At 43.8% G+C, this 18,351-nt stretch overlaps 2 protein-coding genes across 5 annotated transcripts in view; one reads left to right on the top strand and one right to left on the bottom strand.

Annotated features, from left to right (window-relative positions):
* CAPN7 (calpain 7) overlaps positions 1 to 8,380 on the top strand; it is a 37,829-nt gene extending 29,449 nt beyond the window's left edge. The window contains exons 17-21 of one of the 3 annotated variants that reach the window (XM_019934399.3): positions 2,984 to 3,129; positions 3,908 to 3,970; positions 4,555 to 4,685; positions 6,983 to 7,075; positions 7,169 to 8,380. In XM_019934399.3, the coding sequence (XP_019789958.1) occupies positions 2,984 to 3,129; positions 3,908 to 3,970; positions 4,555 to 4,685; positions 6,983 to 7,075; positions 7,169 to 7,313 (578 nt within the window). In that variant the 3' untranslated portion in view covers positions 7,314 to 8,380. Of the gene's footprint in view, positions 1 to 1,495; positions 1,570 to 2,983; positions 3,130 to 3,907; positions 3,971 to 4,554; positions 4,686 to 6,982; positions 7,076 to 7,168 lie in introns of those variants that run through there. The other 2 variants (XM_033855292.2, XR_002176225.3) reach the window with 2 other exon arrangements.
* Positions 8,381 to 9,211: 831 nt separating this feature from the next.
* SH3BP5 (SH3 domain binding protein 5) overlaps positions 9,212 to 18,351 on the bottom strand; it is an 80,075-nt gene continuing 70,935 nt past the window's right edge. For both annotated transcript variants that reach the window (XM_019934400.3, XM_073803685.1), the window contains exons 5-9: positions 16,281 to 16,411; positions 13,799 to 13,841; positions 12,904 to 13,123; positions 11,071 to 11,331; positions 9,212 to 10,670 (exon numbers count right to left, since the gene is read on the bottom strand). In XM_019934400.3, the coding sequence (XP_019789959.1) occupies positions 10,459 to 10,670; positions 11,071 to 11,331; positions 12,904 to 13,123; positions 13,799 to 13,841; positions 16,281 to 16,411 (867 nt within the window). In that variant the 3' untranslated portion in view covers positions 9,212 to 10,458. The remainder of the gene's footprint in view (positions 10,671 to 11,070; positions 11,332 to 12,903; positions 13,124 to 13,798; positions 13,842 to 16,280; positions 16,412 to 18,351) is intronic.

Raw genomic sequence — 18,351 nt, 5'->3', positions numbered from 1 at the left:
CTTCCTACCAGGCAAAGTAAATCTTTCCCTAAGGCATTAACATACTGGGTTGAGACCATTTTACTTTCACATTAAACAAAAATTTTTTAGCACTTCATGATAGGAGCTGTTAGTTTATGTTCTAGTTTGGGAGACAAACAATAAGGAAAAAAAAGACCTGATAGTGACACATATTTGTAAAGAAATGCATAGGGTCACATTGGTTACTTTGGTTGGGTGGCCATGGAAAGCCTCTTTAAGAAGGGATAAGAGGAACTCCAAATCACGAACAGGAGTCATGCAAAGAAGTAGAGGAAAAAGCATTAGAAGTAGAGGTAAAAGCATTATAAGCAGAGGGAACAGCAAGTGCAAGGACCCTAAAATGAGGGAAAGATAGGTGTTTTCTGGTAACAGAAGAAAGGCCAGGAGGCCTGGGCAGTGTGGTATCACAGAAATGGTCAGAGGTATGCAGGCTTAGATCACAGGAGGTCTATCAGCCCAGGAAAGGGTTTGGATTTTGCTCTAAGTGCAATGGGAAATCTTTGGAGGGTCTTAATCAGGAAAATGGCATTATCTGATTTTGTTTTTTAAGAAAATTCTCTGTAGAATATATTGGAGGGGACAAAAAATGGAAGCAGAGAACCCAATTAGGTGATTTTATTTATGTGAGAAGTGACGGTGGTTTGAACTGAGGGTGCTAAAGTGGAGATGGAGAGTGGACAGATTTGGGCTTGGTTAGGGTTGTCAGGACTTGGGTTAATGTGTGGTCAAAGAGGAGTCAAGGATGATTCCTGTGTTTTGGGCTTGAGCCATAGAAAGGTGTAACATTGACTGAGATGTAAATGTTGGTGGGAGCAGGGGAGGGAGCAGAATTGTTGTGGAGTAAAATCAAAAGTTAATTTTTGGTTTTGTTAAATTTGAGATCCCTGTTAGCTCTCCAAGTGAAGGTGCCAAGTAGGCAGTTGGGGTTTTGAGCAGAATTCTGGGACAAGGGTAGGGCCGCAGGTACAGACGGAGGAGTCGGGATAAGGAAAGCATTTGAAGGTAGGACTGTATATAAATCACCTACGGAGAGAGTTGTAGGTTCAGAGACAAACACCCAGCACCTGGTCCTTGGACTCTGGCATCTTACGGTTGAGCAGAGGGCAAGTTACCACAGAAGAATTTGAACAGAGTACCTGACGAGACAGAGTAAGGTTTCATATAACCCAAGGGAAGAAAAGACTCCATGCAGGAAAGAGTGGACATCTCCACCCATTGCTATTTCTGAGGTCCAGTGAGATTAGGCTAGAGAAGAGACTGTTGGACCTAGTGCCCTGGCAGCATCTTTGACCTTGACAAGAACAGAGTTGGCAAGAGGTGGGCTGGAAGCCCAGGTGGAGTAGATTGAGGAGGGCCTGAGGTAAGGAAGCAATCACTGACCGTTCTTTCAAGAAGGCTGTGCAGAGAAATGGGCACTGATGGGAGAGATGGGATCAAAAGTGGTTTTGTCCAGTTTCGTTTTGCTTGATCATAGGAAAACATGGCCTTCTTCCCCATTATGCTGCATTGAGGGTATCCCAAGGTTTTCTGGCATGTGCATGGCACACGGTAGGTCCAATGATAAATGTCAAGTTAAACTAGCTAAATTTTCCATTTTTCACGTTGGTCATTATATAACCAAAACACAAATTTTGTGAGTATATTCTGAGCATTAACATGTTACATGGCTTTTGAATTTCAAACACCTTGTTGCCCTTTGTACTTGGATTTTTAAAAAAACAATGCTTCCTCTCTTACACATAGTGACTTTGCCATTTCAGGATACTTTCTGGTTTCTAGTTTTATTTTCATCACAATACTCTGAGGTAAATCAGACCGTTCTCCATCTGACAGGAGAGTAAACTGAGACGTAGGTCACACCTTTCAGGACCACAGACGTGCCCATTCTTTTCCCCTTCACACTAGATCGCACCACCTCTAAGCTTGAGAGACTTACTACCTGTTTGAGATACTAAAATTTTTTCTACGAATTGCTTTATAAATATTCATTGTGCCTAAATAACCTCAGTGATATTGTATTGATCTTAAATGACTTCATTGACATGCATGAAACGATTTTATTGGATCAGCCTTAATTCATGAGCCTGTGAAAGGATATGACAGGCAGCATTGTGTGTGATAGCAAAATATTGGAAATAATCCAAATCTCCACATTGTCTGAATAACTAGATGGGGGAGTATAGATAAAATAGGTCCTAGTCATATGATGGCATACAATACTGTACACATTGATTTAAAAGGAATAAACTATCTGTGTAGATCAACATGGATCTCAAAAACTTCAGTGAAAAATGAAAGATAAGACATATACTGTCTGTTTTTTTAGATACATGCTCGTGTGTGTGTGTGTGTGTGTGTGTGTGTGTGTGTGAGAGAGAGAGAGAGAGAGAGAGAGAGAGAGAGAGAAAGTCTGAAAGGATGCCCATCAAATCCATCAGAGTGGAATGGAATATTAACGGTGGTGGTTAAAAGGAACTTTGCTAGTATGACAAAAAATATGTTAATTTAATTCTGAGTGGTGGGAAATAGATATGTTTATATATATAAACGTATATATGTTTACTTTTATATATATGTTTATATATATATATAAACATATATATATGTTTACTTCTTTGTATCTTTTTAAAAAATTTTCCTTAACAGAAAAAAAGTTAATCTTGATTTTAAAATCCTCTACCAGGAGAGAAAAATAAAACATAGGGCAAATAGCAGGGATTATCATAACCTCATTGGATGTATTCCAAAAGATCTCTTTTTACTTATTAGAAACTATTTCATTTTAAAGTTTTAAATTGCTTAATTGTAAAGTTTTAAATTGAAATTTAATTCTTTAGTACATTATATTTTAAAGATGAATTAATTAAGGGGATGTCCATCCATTTAATTATTTTTCCTACATCAACCATAAAACTTAAAAACTAAAGTCCTGTCTTCTGTAAACCTACTTGTTTATTTGCAGCTGACCCACCTCCGTACATTGATGGGATTCGAATTAACAGCCCTCATTATTTAACTAAGATAAAGCTAACCACACCTGGGACCCATACCTTTACATTAGTGGTTTCTCAGTATGAAAAACAGAACACAATCCATTACACAGTCCGGGTAAGTAAACCAACATGACAGAACAATAATAGAAAGTACATAACGTCTCTGCTTTGTAAGTGGGATTATCTACAAAAAAGGTTATTTATAAAGATTAATCTATATATTGTTGAGTGTGTGTTTATCTGTATAACAATTCAGTATTAAATTATGATGATGCTTCATGCAGAAAATAATGCTTTTGAATGGTAAAATTTTTATTTTGAATAACATTTTGACTGAACATTTTAGTTTTTAGAGTAGTAGTTTAGTCCTGAGGTAATTTGGTATGTTGGACTAATAAATTCACAGAGCAATAAAAGCTCCTTTAGTCTATATAATACTTTTATTGAATTAAAAAAGAAGACCTTGAACTTAGTGAAAGGAAATCGATTGCCTATAAACATGTCTCTCAGATAGCTGGGAAGGTCATCGTAATTTTGTTCTGCATAGATTTGTTTGTCGTAGATCAGTCAAGAAGCTCAATTTGAATAGATTTTTAGTGACGAAAGGGACTTTGGGAGCTGCTTTCACCCCTTCATTCTTCACATGTAGAAGCCAAGGCCTAGGGAGATTGTGGTATGTCCTGAGTCATACAGTTAGCAGCAGACAGAGCCTTAGCCGCCCAACCCGCAGTTGTTTATTCCTGCCCTGATGCCAGGCTGCCTACAGAATCAGGACTATTATATATGCCAACTAATTTCTTAGTCTTCCAAAACATTCTTTCATCACTTTAGTGTTTTTATAAGCATAAATTTTATCACTATAATAATTTTCTTTTTTTTTTTTTTAACTCTAGGTATACTCAGCATGCAGCTTTACTTTTTCAAAGATTCCTTCACCATATACCATATCAAAGCAGGTAAGAGAATTTTTTCTCTGGGTCATAATCTCATCGAAATCTTAGAATTCCCTTTCCTTTTTCTCCTTTTCTCATTTTTTTTTTTCATGTTTAACAATTTCTTACAAAGTAAAAACATTCTGGGACTTGACAGGACTACAAGGGAAATGTAAGTAGTCTCCAGTCTGGGTTGGAATACAAGCTCTTCAGTGAGCACCGTTAAGTGATTCTGTGGGAAAAAAATTCAGAGAAGGAAGACTAATGCAAACCTTGGTCAGTAGGGAAGGCCGTAAGCAGAATTTGAGATCGACTCTGCAGGGCGGGCTGGACGTGCGGAAGAGGATTTTAGGGAGAATTCTTGGCAGGGCAGACTTGAAGGCTGAGAGTTGGAGACAGGGCTGAGAGTAGCAAAGTAGCCGGGCTGCCTTGGAGAGGGATGCTGGCTGCTGGTGGCAATAAAGCCTGGAGAGAGAGGATGCAGCCACGGTGGAGAGTTGCTTTTTTTCTTCTTTTTTCTTTTTTTTTTAAGGCACAAAGGAATTTTGTCTTTTAAATAGAATTATAGAATGTGAAGTTTTGTTAATACAAAAGCTTTGTTTTATTAGATTAATGGAAAGTGGAGTGGTCAGAGTGCCGGAGGATGTGGAAATTTCCAAGAGACTCACAAAAATAACCCCATTTACCAATTCCATATAGAGAAGACTGGGCCACTACTGATCGAGCTAAGAGGACCAAGGTTTGTGATAAATAACTTTCTTAAATTAATAATGTTATATTAAAAATGAGTTTAGTGGAACCGAATAGGGTTTTGAAATATATATATGTGTGGACACTTAATTTATGATTAAAGAGGAGTGAGGAAAGGGCACCATTCAATAATGGTGCTGGAATAATTAATATCCACTTACCAAAAAGGTGATTAGACCCCTGTCTCACACCCAATCTAAAAATCAATTCCAGGTGGATTACTAATACAGGAGATGAGAACCTCAGGATAAGGAAAGACTTAAGACACAAAGAACACATAAAAAGATTTGTAAATATCCTACATTAGTAAGAAAAAGTCTGCAGTTTTTTTGTGTGTTTTTTTTTTGTCTACGTCAGGTCTTAGTTGAGGCACACGGGATCTTTGTTGAGGCATGTGGGATCTTTCGTTGCGGCGCATGGGCTTCTCTGTAGTTGCGGCGTGCAGGTTTTCTCTTCTCTAGTTGTGGCGCGCAGGCTCCAGGGCTTATGGGCTCTGTGGTTTGCGGCACACAGGCTCTCTAGTTGAGGCACACGTGCTCAGTAGTTGTGGCATGTGGCCTTAGTTGCCCGGCGGCATGTGGGATCTTAGTTCCCTGACCAGGGATCAAACCCATGTCTCCTGCATTGTTAGGCGGATTCTTTACCATTGGACCACCAGGGAAGTCCCAAGTCTGCAGTTTTTAAAAAATAAAAACAAACAAAAACTTGAATAGGCATGTCATAAGAGAAATAATCCAAATGGCCAATAAATTGTGTAAGCCCAAAATTAGAAAAGCCAGTGTTCATCAGTGGCATTTAAGATTATAAAACAGTTACACAGTAATAGAGTCCGCCATAACAATGAAAATAAATTACAGCTCCCCACAGCATGGGTAAGTCTTGGGAGCAAGGATGAGCGACAGAAGCCACATAACAGGATATGTGACTGTTTACCTGTTCTTGACTTCCACTTGTATGAAGTCAAGAACAGGTAAAACTAAACTATTGTTGAAGGATGCACACTTACGTAGTCAGACTATAGACAAAGCAGGAAAGTGATGACCAGGCAAGTTAGCTCTGGGGGACAGAGGCGGTGATCAAAAGGGAGCACACAGGGACTTCTGCAGTGGTGAGAGGGTTTTGTTGACTGAGGTGGGGGTAACCCAGGTGTCTGTTCACTTTATGAATTATTTGTTAAGCTGATATTTATTTTATGTGCACTGTGTTATATTTCACAATTTTAAAAGGTTTAAAAAATACAGAGAATACAAATAAAAATAGTACTAGCTTCTAAATAAAACTAGGCTTAACTTTGCCTTCCTGTAATTATAGACTATTTCAAAAGAAACTTACAATCCTTTAGATAAGACTAAGCTATTTTTCCACGTCATTTTAAAAGCCTTTACCAGTTTGATAAGTGAAATAAGGTACCTAATTGCCCTTTTGTATTTCATTACCATGTAGCTTGAATATGGAAAAATGTTTATTGACGATGTGTATTTTTTCCTTTATTCATATATTTATTCATGTCTTTTGACCATTTTTCTGTTGGACTTGTCACGTTTTTCTTAATTGTAAGCGTGAATAAGGGTATGTATGTAAAGGTATTAACTCCTTCACATATTTGCAGGTATTTTTCCCAGATTAATTTTTTTTCTCACATAGAAAAAAATGTTTCTTTATAATCAGATCTGTTTCTTTTGGTTTATTTTGCTGTGGGCAGGAACTCTCACACTAATATCAAATAAATTTTTACCGTATTTTTTTCTAGTTCTTTTATGGTTTTATTTTTTACATTATTTGTTTCAAGTCCATGTGGAATGTATTTTATATTTGGTGTGAAATACAGTTTAACAATTTTTTTTCTAAGCTTTTGTCACCTTATCACCACCTACATAAGTAATCCTTTCCCTACTGATTTGGAATGCCATGTGTACCATACGCTAATTATTTCTGTAAATTTAGATCTTATTTCAGGGTCCTCTCCTGTACTTTTTCTGCCTAATACACTATTTTATCATTTAAATTTAACATTATTCTCTGAGAGCCTGTGGTAAAAATAGTCTCTTCTAAAGTAAGTTTAATAAAATGTTAATCTTTATGGCATCAATTTCAAAACATAAATGGTGTTTTCTGTAATTAAGAGTAAAAATAGTATGCATGTGTCTCAGAGTGCTGTTCCTCCTACTGAAGCTTTAGAAGCATGTACTTGATTTAATAGTCCATCTGCACTTTAGGTATAGTTATTTTGGGTATGTGTTTGAGACGACTTAATAACAGCAATAATTTGTTCTTTTTTACTGCTAGGCAATATAGTGTTGGATTTGAAGTTGTAACAGTTTCTGTGGTGGGAGACCCTGGTCCCCATGGCTTTCAGAGGAAATCTAGTGGTGACTACAGGTAATGTTGGCATTTTGATTGCTATCTAATTTACACTTTACTTTCTGTGGCGTCATCACCTGAAAACCTTGTTCTCATTTTCCCTGAATATAGGTGTGGGTTTTGCTACCTGGAACTAGAAAATATACCTGCTGGGATCTACAATATCATTCCCAGTACTTTTTTGCCTAAACAAGAAGGACCGTTTTTCTTGGACTTTAATAGTATTATCCCCATCAAGACAACACAACTGCAGTGACAGAGAAACCTCAGCAATAGCTGGATCTTATACTCAGCAAACGTCATCTCTTCAAGTGAGGACACAGATCTCCAGGACGCTGAACACAGTCATCAGAACAGAATTAAATCTCTAAAAGCGTTCCTGTGGAATCTGGTGCTGAAGTCAGGGTGTGTGGTGAGAACTGTATGTAGTCAGAATTACCCTATGTCACTTAGAAGTACCATTTACATGGTTTTGTGTATATATGGAGTGGGCTTGCATTTAGGGGCCACATTGTACAAAAAGTGTAGCTGCTTAAAGATTAGGCTCAGTCAAGCACTGAGATAGATGCCCTTGCCAAGAGGGAACCGAGACCAGACGAGGAAAATGAGGGGTGTAGACTCACTCACTGAGTGGAACAGGCTGGGATAATATTCTGAAGTATTTATGTTATGTTGTCTTCTTGGCCGAGCATGTTGTTAAGGTAGACCTGCTTGTGTCGTGAGTCTGCTGTACATCCTGGGCACCTAATTATCAAATGAATCATATTACCATGAGATTTTAATTCTGCATTATTTATGGCTTTAAATGCTTACTGTTGCCCATAGTTTATGAAAGGATAAAGTTTTAATACTAATTAACTTAGCATGAAGATGCTCATGCTTAAGAATGAAGGTTGTTGAAGTTAGATACCTGTCTCCCATTGACTCATGTAAAGAGAACTGAGGTATATTCATCAGTGTAGTTTTTACCAGGTTGATGAAAGTAGTAGTCTGAGACATTGAAGACATTACAATTTAGTTTGTCTAGTCTTTTTTAAATTGCTCTGTAGTTCAGTGTTCTTATGGTAACATCACTCTAAAGAAAATACAGTTGAGAATTTAATATATGGTAATTGGGTTGCATTTGAAAAAATTGCCAGGATACTGTTATGTATAAATTCCCAGTTGTTTACATAAAAATTCATCGGAGTAGAATGATGCTCAAGACTTTAAAGATCTAAAAATTAACACAGTGGGATTTTTCATCATCTCTAATTATTAAAACTTCTTTTGTATTTCTGTTATCTTTAATTGAAATAAAATGTTTGTTTATACTTATGGAAACTGCATAGTTTAACCTAGAGAAATTATTAGAGGACTTCATGTGGTATGTTCCATCTAAAACAGAACTCATTAGTTGCACGAAAATTGACACTTTTACAAAAAAAGTCTGTTCTTTTACATTCAGGATAGTGGTAGATTGTACTAGTGATTGATTGATAGATTTCACTTTGATAAATAGTGCTTTCACTTTTAGCATATTTTAGGTGGATTACTTTTCTATTATTACTTTTTAAAGAAAAATCTAAAGCATAAGAGGTATATTTATTATAAACATGATTTGAACCTTTTGTGTTAAAGATCTTATACGGGATGCAAACTAAGATCTAATCCCTGCCCTCAAAATCCAATGGAGGAGACCTATGTAAACAATTTACTATATTGTAATGTTGAATTCTGTAACAGAGCTCTAAATAGAACTCACGATGTACAAGTAAAGATTAATTTTGGTTGGACCAATATAGAAAGAGAATAGAAACAACTGGGGAGCGTTTCGAACTTCAGTGCTCAAGTATACCTGAGTCACTAATCAACCTGTGGGGCTGAGACCTAGGAGATGCCCAGGTGCCACAGACAGGAGAACCAGGCCTCCAGCATAAGCACCTCATCTTTATTTATTTTCCTGCCACTGCGTCTCCATACTGCTCGGCTTTAGTAGCAGCAGAAGTGGAATTCTGATTCAAACCTGGTAATCAGGGCTTAAAGTGTTAAGATCCAGGACCTTAACTGAAGATAAGAACAGATGACCACTGCATTCCATGCTCTTCCTTATGGCAAGGGAATTGTCTGGAAGATTTAGGCAACATCAGGATTTCTTATTTGAAGTCACAGAAAGACATTTTCTTAAGCCATTTTTATTACACTCAAGGTATTAAGACAAGTACAAAATAACCTTGTAATTAAGATACTGTATCAGTCATTAAAAAAGGAGAAAACAGGACAGTATGAAGGGATTTACACAAATGACAAATATATAAGCTTGACAGACTTAATGGGCAACTTGAATGGGGTTGCTTTTCTTTCTTTTAGAAACGCTAAGTTTTCTTAACAAAAAGGGACAAATAAAATACAATGCTCTAAATATGGGTAACCATGAAAACAAGAAAAGCAGTAACAGAACACTTACACTTAGCATAACAGACACCATTGCTTCTGTTTAACAGCCTTTGCCAACATGTGCCTCCTCCCTTTCCTAGCTGTAAGGAACAATTTCCTCTAAGAAATACTAGTGCAGCATAACCCTTAAATAATTTTTTATTTTTAAAGTTACAGCCTACAGAGAAATTAACACCTTGTCAATCTAGAACAACACTGGCAACCATTCCCCATGCACTTCTCTTAGAATAAGTCCCCTGGGCCGGTAGGATGAGGTTTACGCTGTAGAACCTTTTCTTCCACAGCCATGAACCCCCTTCTGTGACAGGCCCCTGCTGCCCTCGTCCCGCCCCCCATCCCCACACCAGCATTCACCTTTCCCACCCCCAAAAGTGCAGCTCTTGGTGACCTTTTACAGAAGATGATTTTAATGGGTGTCCCAGCAAATTCACTTTTTTAAAAGCCCCCTCTGAAAACCAGAGATGATGAAAATTAATTGTGTCCTTGGATTTTTTTTTTTAAGCCTTCATTGGGTCAAAAAGGTGTCCTTCTGAATATTTGAGTTTTGTCTTGTGTACCTGTTTTCCTTTAGATCCCCTGGGATACAAAGGAGAGAACAAGGCCATTTCCCCAATCGAGCCAGCCGTCGAGCCCGCCGGGGCTCAGCTCCCCGGCCCCTTTACTGGCTCGGGGATTTTTCCCTGGGAACTCGTTACTGCTTCCACAGCACTGACAGGGGACATTCCACAAAGGCCGTGGGCCTGGTCACAGCCCACCTGCAACGACTCTGTGCTGAAAAACACCAGCCTGAGAGCTCTTACCCAGAAGAAACATCTTCGGCTCTCAAGTTCACTGAAACGTCATTAGTGCAGTTTAGAGGCAATGCTTGGGATTTGGCATATATTAAATGATTATTGGCACAATTTTTCTCCATACAGTTTCATGTCTAAATATTGATATGCGCTTGGGCCAGAGCCGCGGCTCGATCAGCCGATCTGCACCACGTTTATGTCCTCGATGACCCTGTCCCTGCCCTTCGAGCCCTGCAGGGACAGCTGCCGCATCCTGTCCTCCAAGGCCTGGCCCTCGGGGGACGTGCTGCTCGGGCTCTCGCCACTGTCACCGCTGCTGCTGCCGAGACCCTGATGGTTGCTGGCTCTGTCACTTGCTTTATTCTCTGCCCCTTCCGCCCTGTCTCCTGTAGAAACGTAAAGATCACGGGGTGAGTACCGACAATTCCAAGGGTCCCCTGGGCCCCAGCCCGTCAGCCAGCTCAACCTCCAGACTCCCAGTGTGGCCCCACTGTGCGCATCACACAAGCGCTTCCATCACAGGACTGCCTACGCTTTCGTTGTGCGGGAAACCGTATATGTCCCTCATCTTTGCAGATGAAATCTGTCACACTCATGTAACAGCTGGGAAACAGAAACCTCTCTAGCAGGTGCTTGTCAAGAGGACTGTTGTGATGGCAGATACAGAAGGAAGCAGGTTGGGAGTGGAGCTGGGCACCATCTCAGGCCGCCACACCACAGCACGTGCACCGAGGCCCTGATCGCGGCCTCCGGGGCAGGCTCCCCCGAGCAGGGGGCTCAACTCACCTCGCTCCACCTCGCACTCAGGGGAGGAGGCCCCGCTGCACTCACTGCGGGGGCCCAGCACCGGGAACATCATCCCGAATTCCGACAGGGACATGGGGCTGGGCAGGTCCAGGCTGCCGGGCCTCACGGCTGCGGGGAACTGCTCGGGCATTTCCGACGGGCTCGTGGGACCCGAGCTGAAGCTGGACACGGACTGGGTCTCCGAATCATCTTCAGACACAAAGGTGCTGCAGTTGTCATCTTCGAAGGCCTCGGAGGCCACTAGGAGGAGAGACAATAGCCATCACCCAGGCCTGACAGACAGCCACCCAGTTCCTTACACGTCTCCAGATGCATCCACTGCAGGCAGGAGCTAGACAGGGCTTGGCAGCTGCAGGGTCCAACCACCTGATCCCAGGATCCCTTCACCTTGCAGGGAAGCCGCTGGACCCCGTGGATACTCAGTGTCCTCACCAACACTTTCCAGCCCTGCCCTAGAAGTCAGCGTCACCAGACACTGCCTGAAGGTGGAAGGTGAATTCAGCCACAGATCGGGGGTTTTATCCACCCCAGTCCCCCAAACAGATCCCCCCGTGCACAGGAAGAGGGCTGGCCTGCGTAACGCACCCTGAACCAAGCCAGCCAGGCTTCAGGGCTGCCTCCTTCCACGGGATGGGCAGCAGAAGCTGCTGGACGAGACGGCCCTGCGTGGAGTGTCTGCTGGGACCATCTTCTGAGTAACCTGTGATCTCATAAAAGACGTGGCTCGGAGCCCAGCTAGATCACTACTGGCCACAGGAGAACACAGTTCCCTTACAGTGTTCTGTAGCTTGTGCCTCGTTTGTTTTGTGGACCATTATGACCAAGGCCCAGAGACACGTCATTCTCCCGGTTTGAAAGCCGCCTCAGCTTTGAACTATTTCCTCCTCAGCCCACACATGATCCCACGCCCCTTTCCTCCTCCCTCTGCTTTAAAAACAGCCTGTAGGATCCCTTAGATGATCATCCACGAGAAGTACTGTAATGCTGAGCACAGAAAATGGGCTCAGCTCTGAGTTCAAATCCCATCTCCACTACTTGCTGTGTAGCCTTGGTCAAGGTACTTAACCTCTCTGAGCTTCATGTTCCTCTCCACACAGGGTTTATGAGATGATGTATACTAAAGTACTCACATCACGGTTGCTCAAATTAGTTTTCCTTTTCTTTTACCTGGGGCCTGGCACTTGAATGTTTATTGGCTGAATTAAGGAACACCCAAGGGCGGAGTGTGGGGAAGGGCCAACGGCCATCATTCCACAGAAAAGGCAGAGAAGGATGTGTGCAGAGACAGTGCTGGGGGGTGGTTTCTGGACTGACATAGAGGGAGCCACCACAACCCTCTGTATCCATTTCCCAGGGGTGGTCCTTGGAAAACAGGTCCCCAAGGACAGACACATGTGCAGTGACCACTGGAGGCCGGCGCTCCTTCATTTAATCCTGACGACCGCTCTCTGTAGTGGACGGCAGGGACCTTCATGTGCCCCCCGCTTTACAGGGGAAGAAACAGACAGGAAGTTACACCCTAGCCCATGTCATGTACTAGTCATAGTGGGAAGGTCAGGACTTGAATCAAATCTGATTCCCAAGTCCCTATTCCAGACGACTCTTCTTCCCTGTGGGACTTCTCAGAGCCTTCAATGCCCTAACACGTACTTGGAATGTCAGGAGTGAACGTGTAACATTTCCCAAACATATCTAACCACAGAATCCTGACTCTGAGGATGCTCAGTAGCATCTTGGTGAACACAGTGTCCCACCAATGGGGGAGGCCCCAGGAAGCAGGCCGCACTAGCTGCACATGTGCCCCTGACTCACCAGAAACAGCGTCAGGCTCGGGCTTGCGCCCCGACAGGTCCTCGGCAGCCGGGCTGCCCCCCTCGGCCCCGACACCGCACCCACGGGGCCCCATGGCGCTGGAGCGCCGCCGCTCATGGATCTCGTCGGAAATCGTCTCCAGGTTCCTCAGGGCCGTCTTGTACTCGCCCTTCGCCAGGGCCAGCTTGGCCTGCAGTTCGTCCACCGTCTTCTTCAGCTGCTGCTCGGGAGAAAGGGAGGCTCTGTGAGTGAGGCCACCCCCGCCGGCCTGGCGATGCTCTTGAGTGACGGGTTCAAACATTTGCGCCCATCACTCTACCCTCAAGACACGACTGGGGCCCTGATCCCCTTCCACAGCTCTCCACGCAGCAGATATGAGAGCAGCCACCACCCCGCAACTCCCAGCCAGGTGACAACTTGAGCTCTATACCCAGGAGCAACCCCTGGGAATAAGCCCATCAGGGAAGCAGCAGTGGGAGTCAAGTTCCCACAGAAGTCCCACACTCCAGCCATCTGATTCGGGAGCTGTGGTCCTCACACTTGAGGTGCATCAGGACCCCCTGGAGGGTGTGTTAAAACCCAGATGGCTGGGCCCCGCCTGCAGAGCCTCTGTTCAGTCGGTCTGGGGCGGGACTGGGAATCTGCACTGCCAGCAAAGCTCCCGGGCCCTGCTGAGAACCACTAACCGAGTACAATATGGAAAGTGACTGAAGCAGGTTCAGAGGGCGGCAGAGAGCACTAAGGACGCAGCAAGACCACTCTGAAGGCTGAAGACTTGGTCAAGAATGTGTCCCCCTCACTGGCAGCCATGGGGCCATTTGAAAGCCCACTACAGAAAGGGGGGCTTTGAGGGCAGAAAACTCCGATCTGCTTCAAAGCCAAAGGCCACACGTACCTCAAGCTGCATGTAGTACTTCGCCTTGAGTTCAAAGTAAGGCCTGTAGAAGACAGGAAGGAAACCTATAAGAGCACGATAGCAGTGCCCCCAAACAACTCCACGGGGTGTCCAGGGGGCAGTGGCTGCAGCTGGCCAGGCCATCCTCCAGCATTTACTCAGCTCTGATGAGCCATGAGATAAGGGGGTGCTCCCAGCTCCTGGGCCTGACGGATACAGACACTCCCCCAGGGCCAAGCTGCCAGAAGGCCTATCTCAAGACACGGGAAACCCACACATAGGAACACGTATCCCAGGGCCCCAAACCCTGGCTCACTGTCCTCTCTGGGGGGGCTGTTCAAGGCCACATAGGGTGTGCCCAGCAGCTAAGGTGGCCCAGCCTCCTCTCCTAGGGATGCCTAGCAGATGAGGCTGAGAAGAAGCTGCCTCAACACACACCGGCTCTGCTGAGTTCATCCAGGGAAGGGAGAGGCACCACCGTCCCTCACTGAGGACAGCAGGGCCACCACAGGGACAGGGGCTCAGGTCGGCCTCTTGGATTCTGTGCCGGACTAGGGGGACCGGACAGTGTGCTGACCCAGCCAGGTCACGGGCAAGAGAGAGGACAAGAAAGGCCAACATTCTACGGGTTGTGGGTTGTGGGTCAGCGGGAAGACGCCGGCTCTTTCAGGAACTCGGGTGTCTGAGCATGAGGAGTTGACGATACTTTATTCTTGAGCCCTTCACCCTCCATGAGCTCGGGGTCTGTCTCTGGCTGTGGGGTCTAGGCCATTCCAGGTCCTATCTCTTTGCTTGGAGGCCCAGCAACTGTGAGTGAAGCCGGGGTTAGTCCCCAAGATCACTGTCATATGACAACATATAGGAGTGGTAGTGAGAAAAGCGGAAGAAAACTTCCATTGAAACCAGTCTTCCCAACACTGTAAATCAACTATACTTGAATAAAAAATATATACATTAAAAAAAAATAATTCCTTTGGGCCCATCTGTGTGTGTCAGTAATAAGATGAACTGTGCTTTCAGTGCTGTTTTATGGCCTACCTTTATTACATATAAATATTATGAACATATTTATATACTAATGAAGACAGCATCTATGTCATTATTTTAACTGCTCTAAACTATTCCAGTGTTTGGAAGTGTCAAGACTTATTTAACCAAAGACTATATTGTTGGACAAATTAACTGTTCCTAGTGTTTGGTATTATTATAACAGGGAAGAGCAAAATCTGACTCCATGTTGGATCTGTTTCTTTGACTTTAACCTTTGCTTTCCATTGCTTTTGTTATTATAATCATACATAATGGCCTGCCTCAGGAAACCCTGCCCCTCTGCCTGAATATTAAAGTACCTTTGTTCAGCTCACAGGGAGACAATCTGACCCTGCCCACCTGAGAATGGCGGCAGAAAAGAAGAAATTAACACATCCCCTCCCTGATGCTGGCCAAGCCAGGCACAACTAATGGCCTTTTTATTTTACTTCCTCACTTCCTCCCCCTCTCTGTTCTATAAAAGAAACTGGCATCCAGACCCCGAAAAGATGGTTTTGGGGGACACCAGTCCTCCATCTTCCCAGTCTGCCGGCTTTCTGAATAAAGTCGTATTCCTTGCCTCAACACCTCATCTCCTGATTTATTGGCCTGTCGTGTGTTGAACAGAGTGAGCTTGGACTTGGTAACATTATAAGAAACTTTTGAAATAAATATCCTGTGAAAAGAAAGAAAGAAAGAAAGAGAGAGAGTGTGAGAGTGTGAGAGTGTGTGAGAGAGAGAGAGAGGGAGAGAAGGAGAGAGGGAGGGAGGGAGGGAGGGAGGGAGGGAGGGAGCGAGAGAGAGAGGGAGAGAGTGAGAGAGAGAGAGAGACAGAGAGAGGGAGAGAGAGGGAGAGGGAGAGAGAGAGAGAGAGAGAGAGAAAGAAAGAAAGAAAGAAAGAAAGGCAAAGAAGAAAGAAAGAAAGAAAGAAAGAAAGAAAGAAAGAAAGAAAGAAAGAAAGAAAGAAAGAAAGAAAGAAAGGCAAAGAAGAAAGAAAGAAAAAAGAAAAAGGAAGGAAGGAAGAAAGGGAAGGAAGGGAGGGAGGGAGGAAGGAAAGGAGGAAGGAAGGAAAGGAGGAAGGGAGGAAGGAAGAAAGAAAAGAAACCAGTCTTGCTCCACTTCATCAGCTCTTGGTCTACAAGGATGTGTATTATGTACCTAGTTCACCCCATTGTGCTGACAGGTAATGAGGGACAGGGCCTCATCCACACCACCAGCCACAGAGCCAAGGGCACGCCCTGAGTTTCCCAAAGCCCAGCCCCAGCCCACGGGCCAGCTAATGGTTTGCTCTTGAAATTCCTCTTCCTGTGCTCCCAGGTCGGAGCAGCCCCACCCCTGAGGGGTTACAGGTAGCCTGGGCAGGGGGCTCTGGTGGGGCAGGCCACAGAAAAGGTTGAGAAGATGAGGAAGAGGAAACGAGCAGCAGTCCAGGGACCCGCTTGCCCAGGCTCACTTGGACTTGTTGATAGCTCGCTTGAGTTTCTTCTCCAGCTGCCGCATGCGGCCCATGGCCGCATTGTACCTGGCTGCCGTCTCCTTGTGCACCAGCTCGCTCCTTGTCTTGGTCTGCTCCGCCTCCATGACCTTCAAATGACAGCAGAGGTCAGCCCAGCCAAACCCAGAACGGTCCCTTGTTGGGGTATTACTTATGTCATTTAAAAAAACTACGAATTTGGGATTCCCATATACACACTACTATATATAATGTAGATAAACAAGGACCTACTGTAGAGCACAGGGAACTAAACTCAGTATCTTGTAATAACCTATAAGGGAAAAGAATATGAAAAGAATATATATGTATAAAACTGAATCACTGTGCTGTACACATGAAACTATCACAACATTGTAAATCAACTATACTTCAATAAAATGTTTTTAAAATAAATGAAAAAAAATTATTTGAGGAAATTAGTGGGCAGACTAAGATTAAATGAACTTCCAAAGAGAACAGGATTATTTTTCCCTATTCATCTATTCTGGAAAAATCACGTCAGATCAGATGAAACAGATCGGCTGAGGCAATGAGCAGGAAAGAAGAGAGGGAAAAACAAAAAATCAGAGGGGAAAAAAAAAGAAACATTCTCGGATTCAGTTGACGTCCACTTCTTCTGAGTAGCCACCATGGGTACCTCCTGTTCTCACCTGGGGTCAGGGACTGAGGGGCAGGCAGGCGGTACCAGCGGGAACTCAGACGTCAGGGACCTGGGAGCCGTACAAAGCCAGGTATGTGTGCGTCAGGACGGCAAGGCAATGGTGACCTCAGCTGTTCGGCCCCTTCCCAAATATCCTGAGTTAGCTGGTGGACAAGAATCCAGGATCCAGAGGGTCAAACTGAACAGATTCTGGGGTTTACAAAAATTTGTGACCAGGTGACCAGTCAGTGTTCTGGTGGGAGATTCTGGTTTTAAAAATGAGTTCAAGGGGGCTTCCCTGGTGGCGCAGTGGTTGAGAGTCCGCCTGCCGATGCAGGGGACGTGGGTTTGTGCCCCGGTCCGGGAGGATCCCACATGCCACGGAGCAGCTGGGCCCGTGAGCCATGGCCACTGAGCCTGCGCGTCCAGAGCCTGTGCTCCGCAACGGGAGAGGCCACAACAGTGAGAGGCCCACGTAACACAAAAAAAAAAAAAAAAAATGAGTTCAAAACCCAACAATCAAGGGCCCTCCATGGCAGCTCAAAGGCACAATCCTAGAAACAGGGACAGTGTTGGTTCTCTCCCCCATCACCTAAAAAGCATCAGAACAAGGCCAGCTGGGAGGAGAGACGATGCAGGAGATAAACAGCAGTTTAGGCCACATCAGCGGCTCACAACTTCCTTCTCATCTTTTACTTACAACTCACCCAAGTGTCATGGGATGAACTGGAAAGGCAGCAGTCAGGTGGGGCGAGAGGGCCATGCTTTATTTTACCCAAAGAGCAGCAGGGAGGAGACCCAGCAGGACAGTTGCAGGAGGACACCACCCAGGTGGAAGCCAGCGGTCCATCACCCCCTCCAGGCAACAGCCACAGTCAGCCCGGGGAAGTTCACTTATGCACTTATAATAAGGGGTTTTTTAAGTGTCAGGAAAAATTCTGAAAGACTTCGATATGAGCATAAAATGACTGGGTGTCCTGTCCTGTCTGGGTGTCCTGCCCCCTTCCAAGTTATCTCTGCCTTTCGTTGTCTTGGAGCTATTTTATGACCCTGTTAAGTTGGGGAAAACTGATAGTAATATAAATGATTCTTACCCCTAGAAATGAAGATTGTGTCCAGTAGAGACGCATTTGATTATTGATTGCCCTGTAAATATTGACCAATTCTGTATCTTGTAAATTCATTTCAGCATTCCTAAACTTCCTAAACTTCTATATGAGTGTGTTTTTTGAATTCTCCTTTGAAAGAGCTGTAACATCTTATTAGTTCCGTCCTTAATGAGTTAAATAAAATCTTTGACAGGAGAACGCTTTATACTTATCAGAGTTCACCCTTTACCTTCTTTAAAATGTGTATCTTTTAACAATGTTTTTTTTGTTGTTTTCTGTT

This window comes from Tursiops truncatus, chromosome 4 (genome assembly GCF_011762595.2).
Source record: "Tursiops truncatus isolate mTurTru1 chromosome 4, mTurTru1.mat.Y, whole genome shotgun sequence".
Classification (NCBI taxonomy): Eukaryota; Metazoa; Chordata; class Mammalia; order Artiodactyla; family Delphinidae; genus Tursiops; species Tursiops truncatus.
This window is presented reverse-complemented; position numbering and strand designations above follow the sequence as displayed.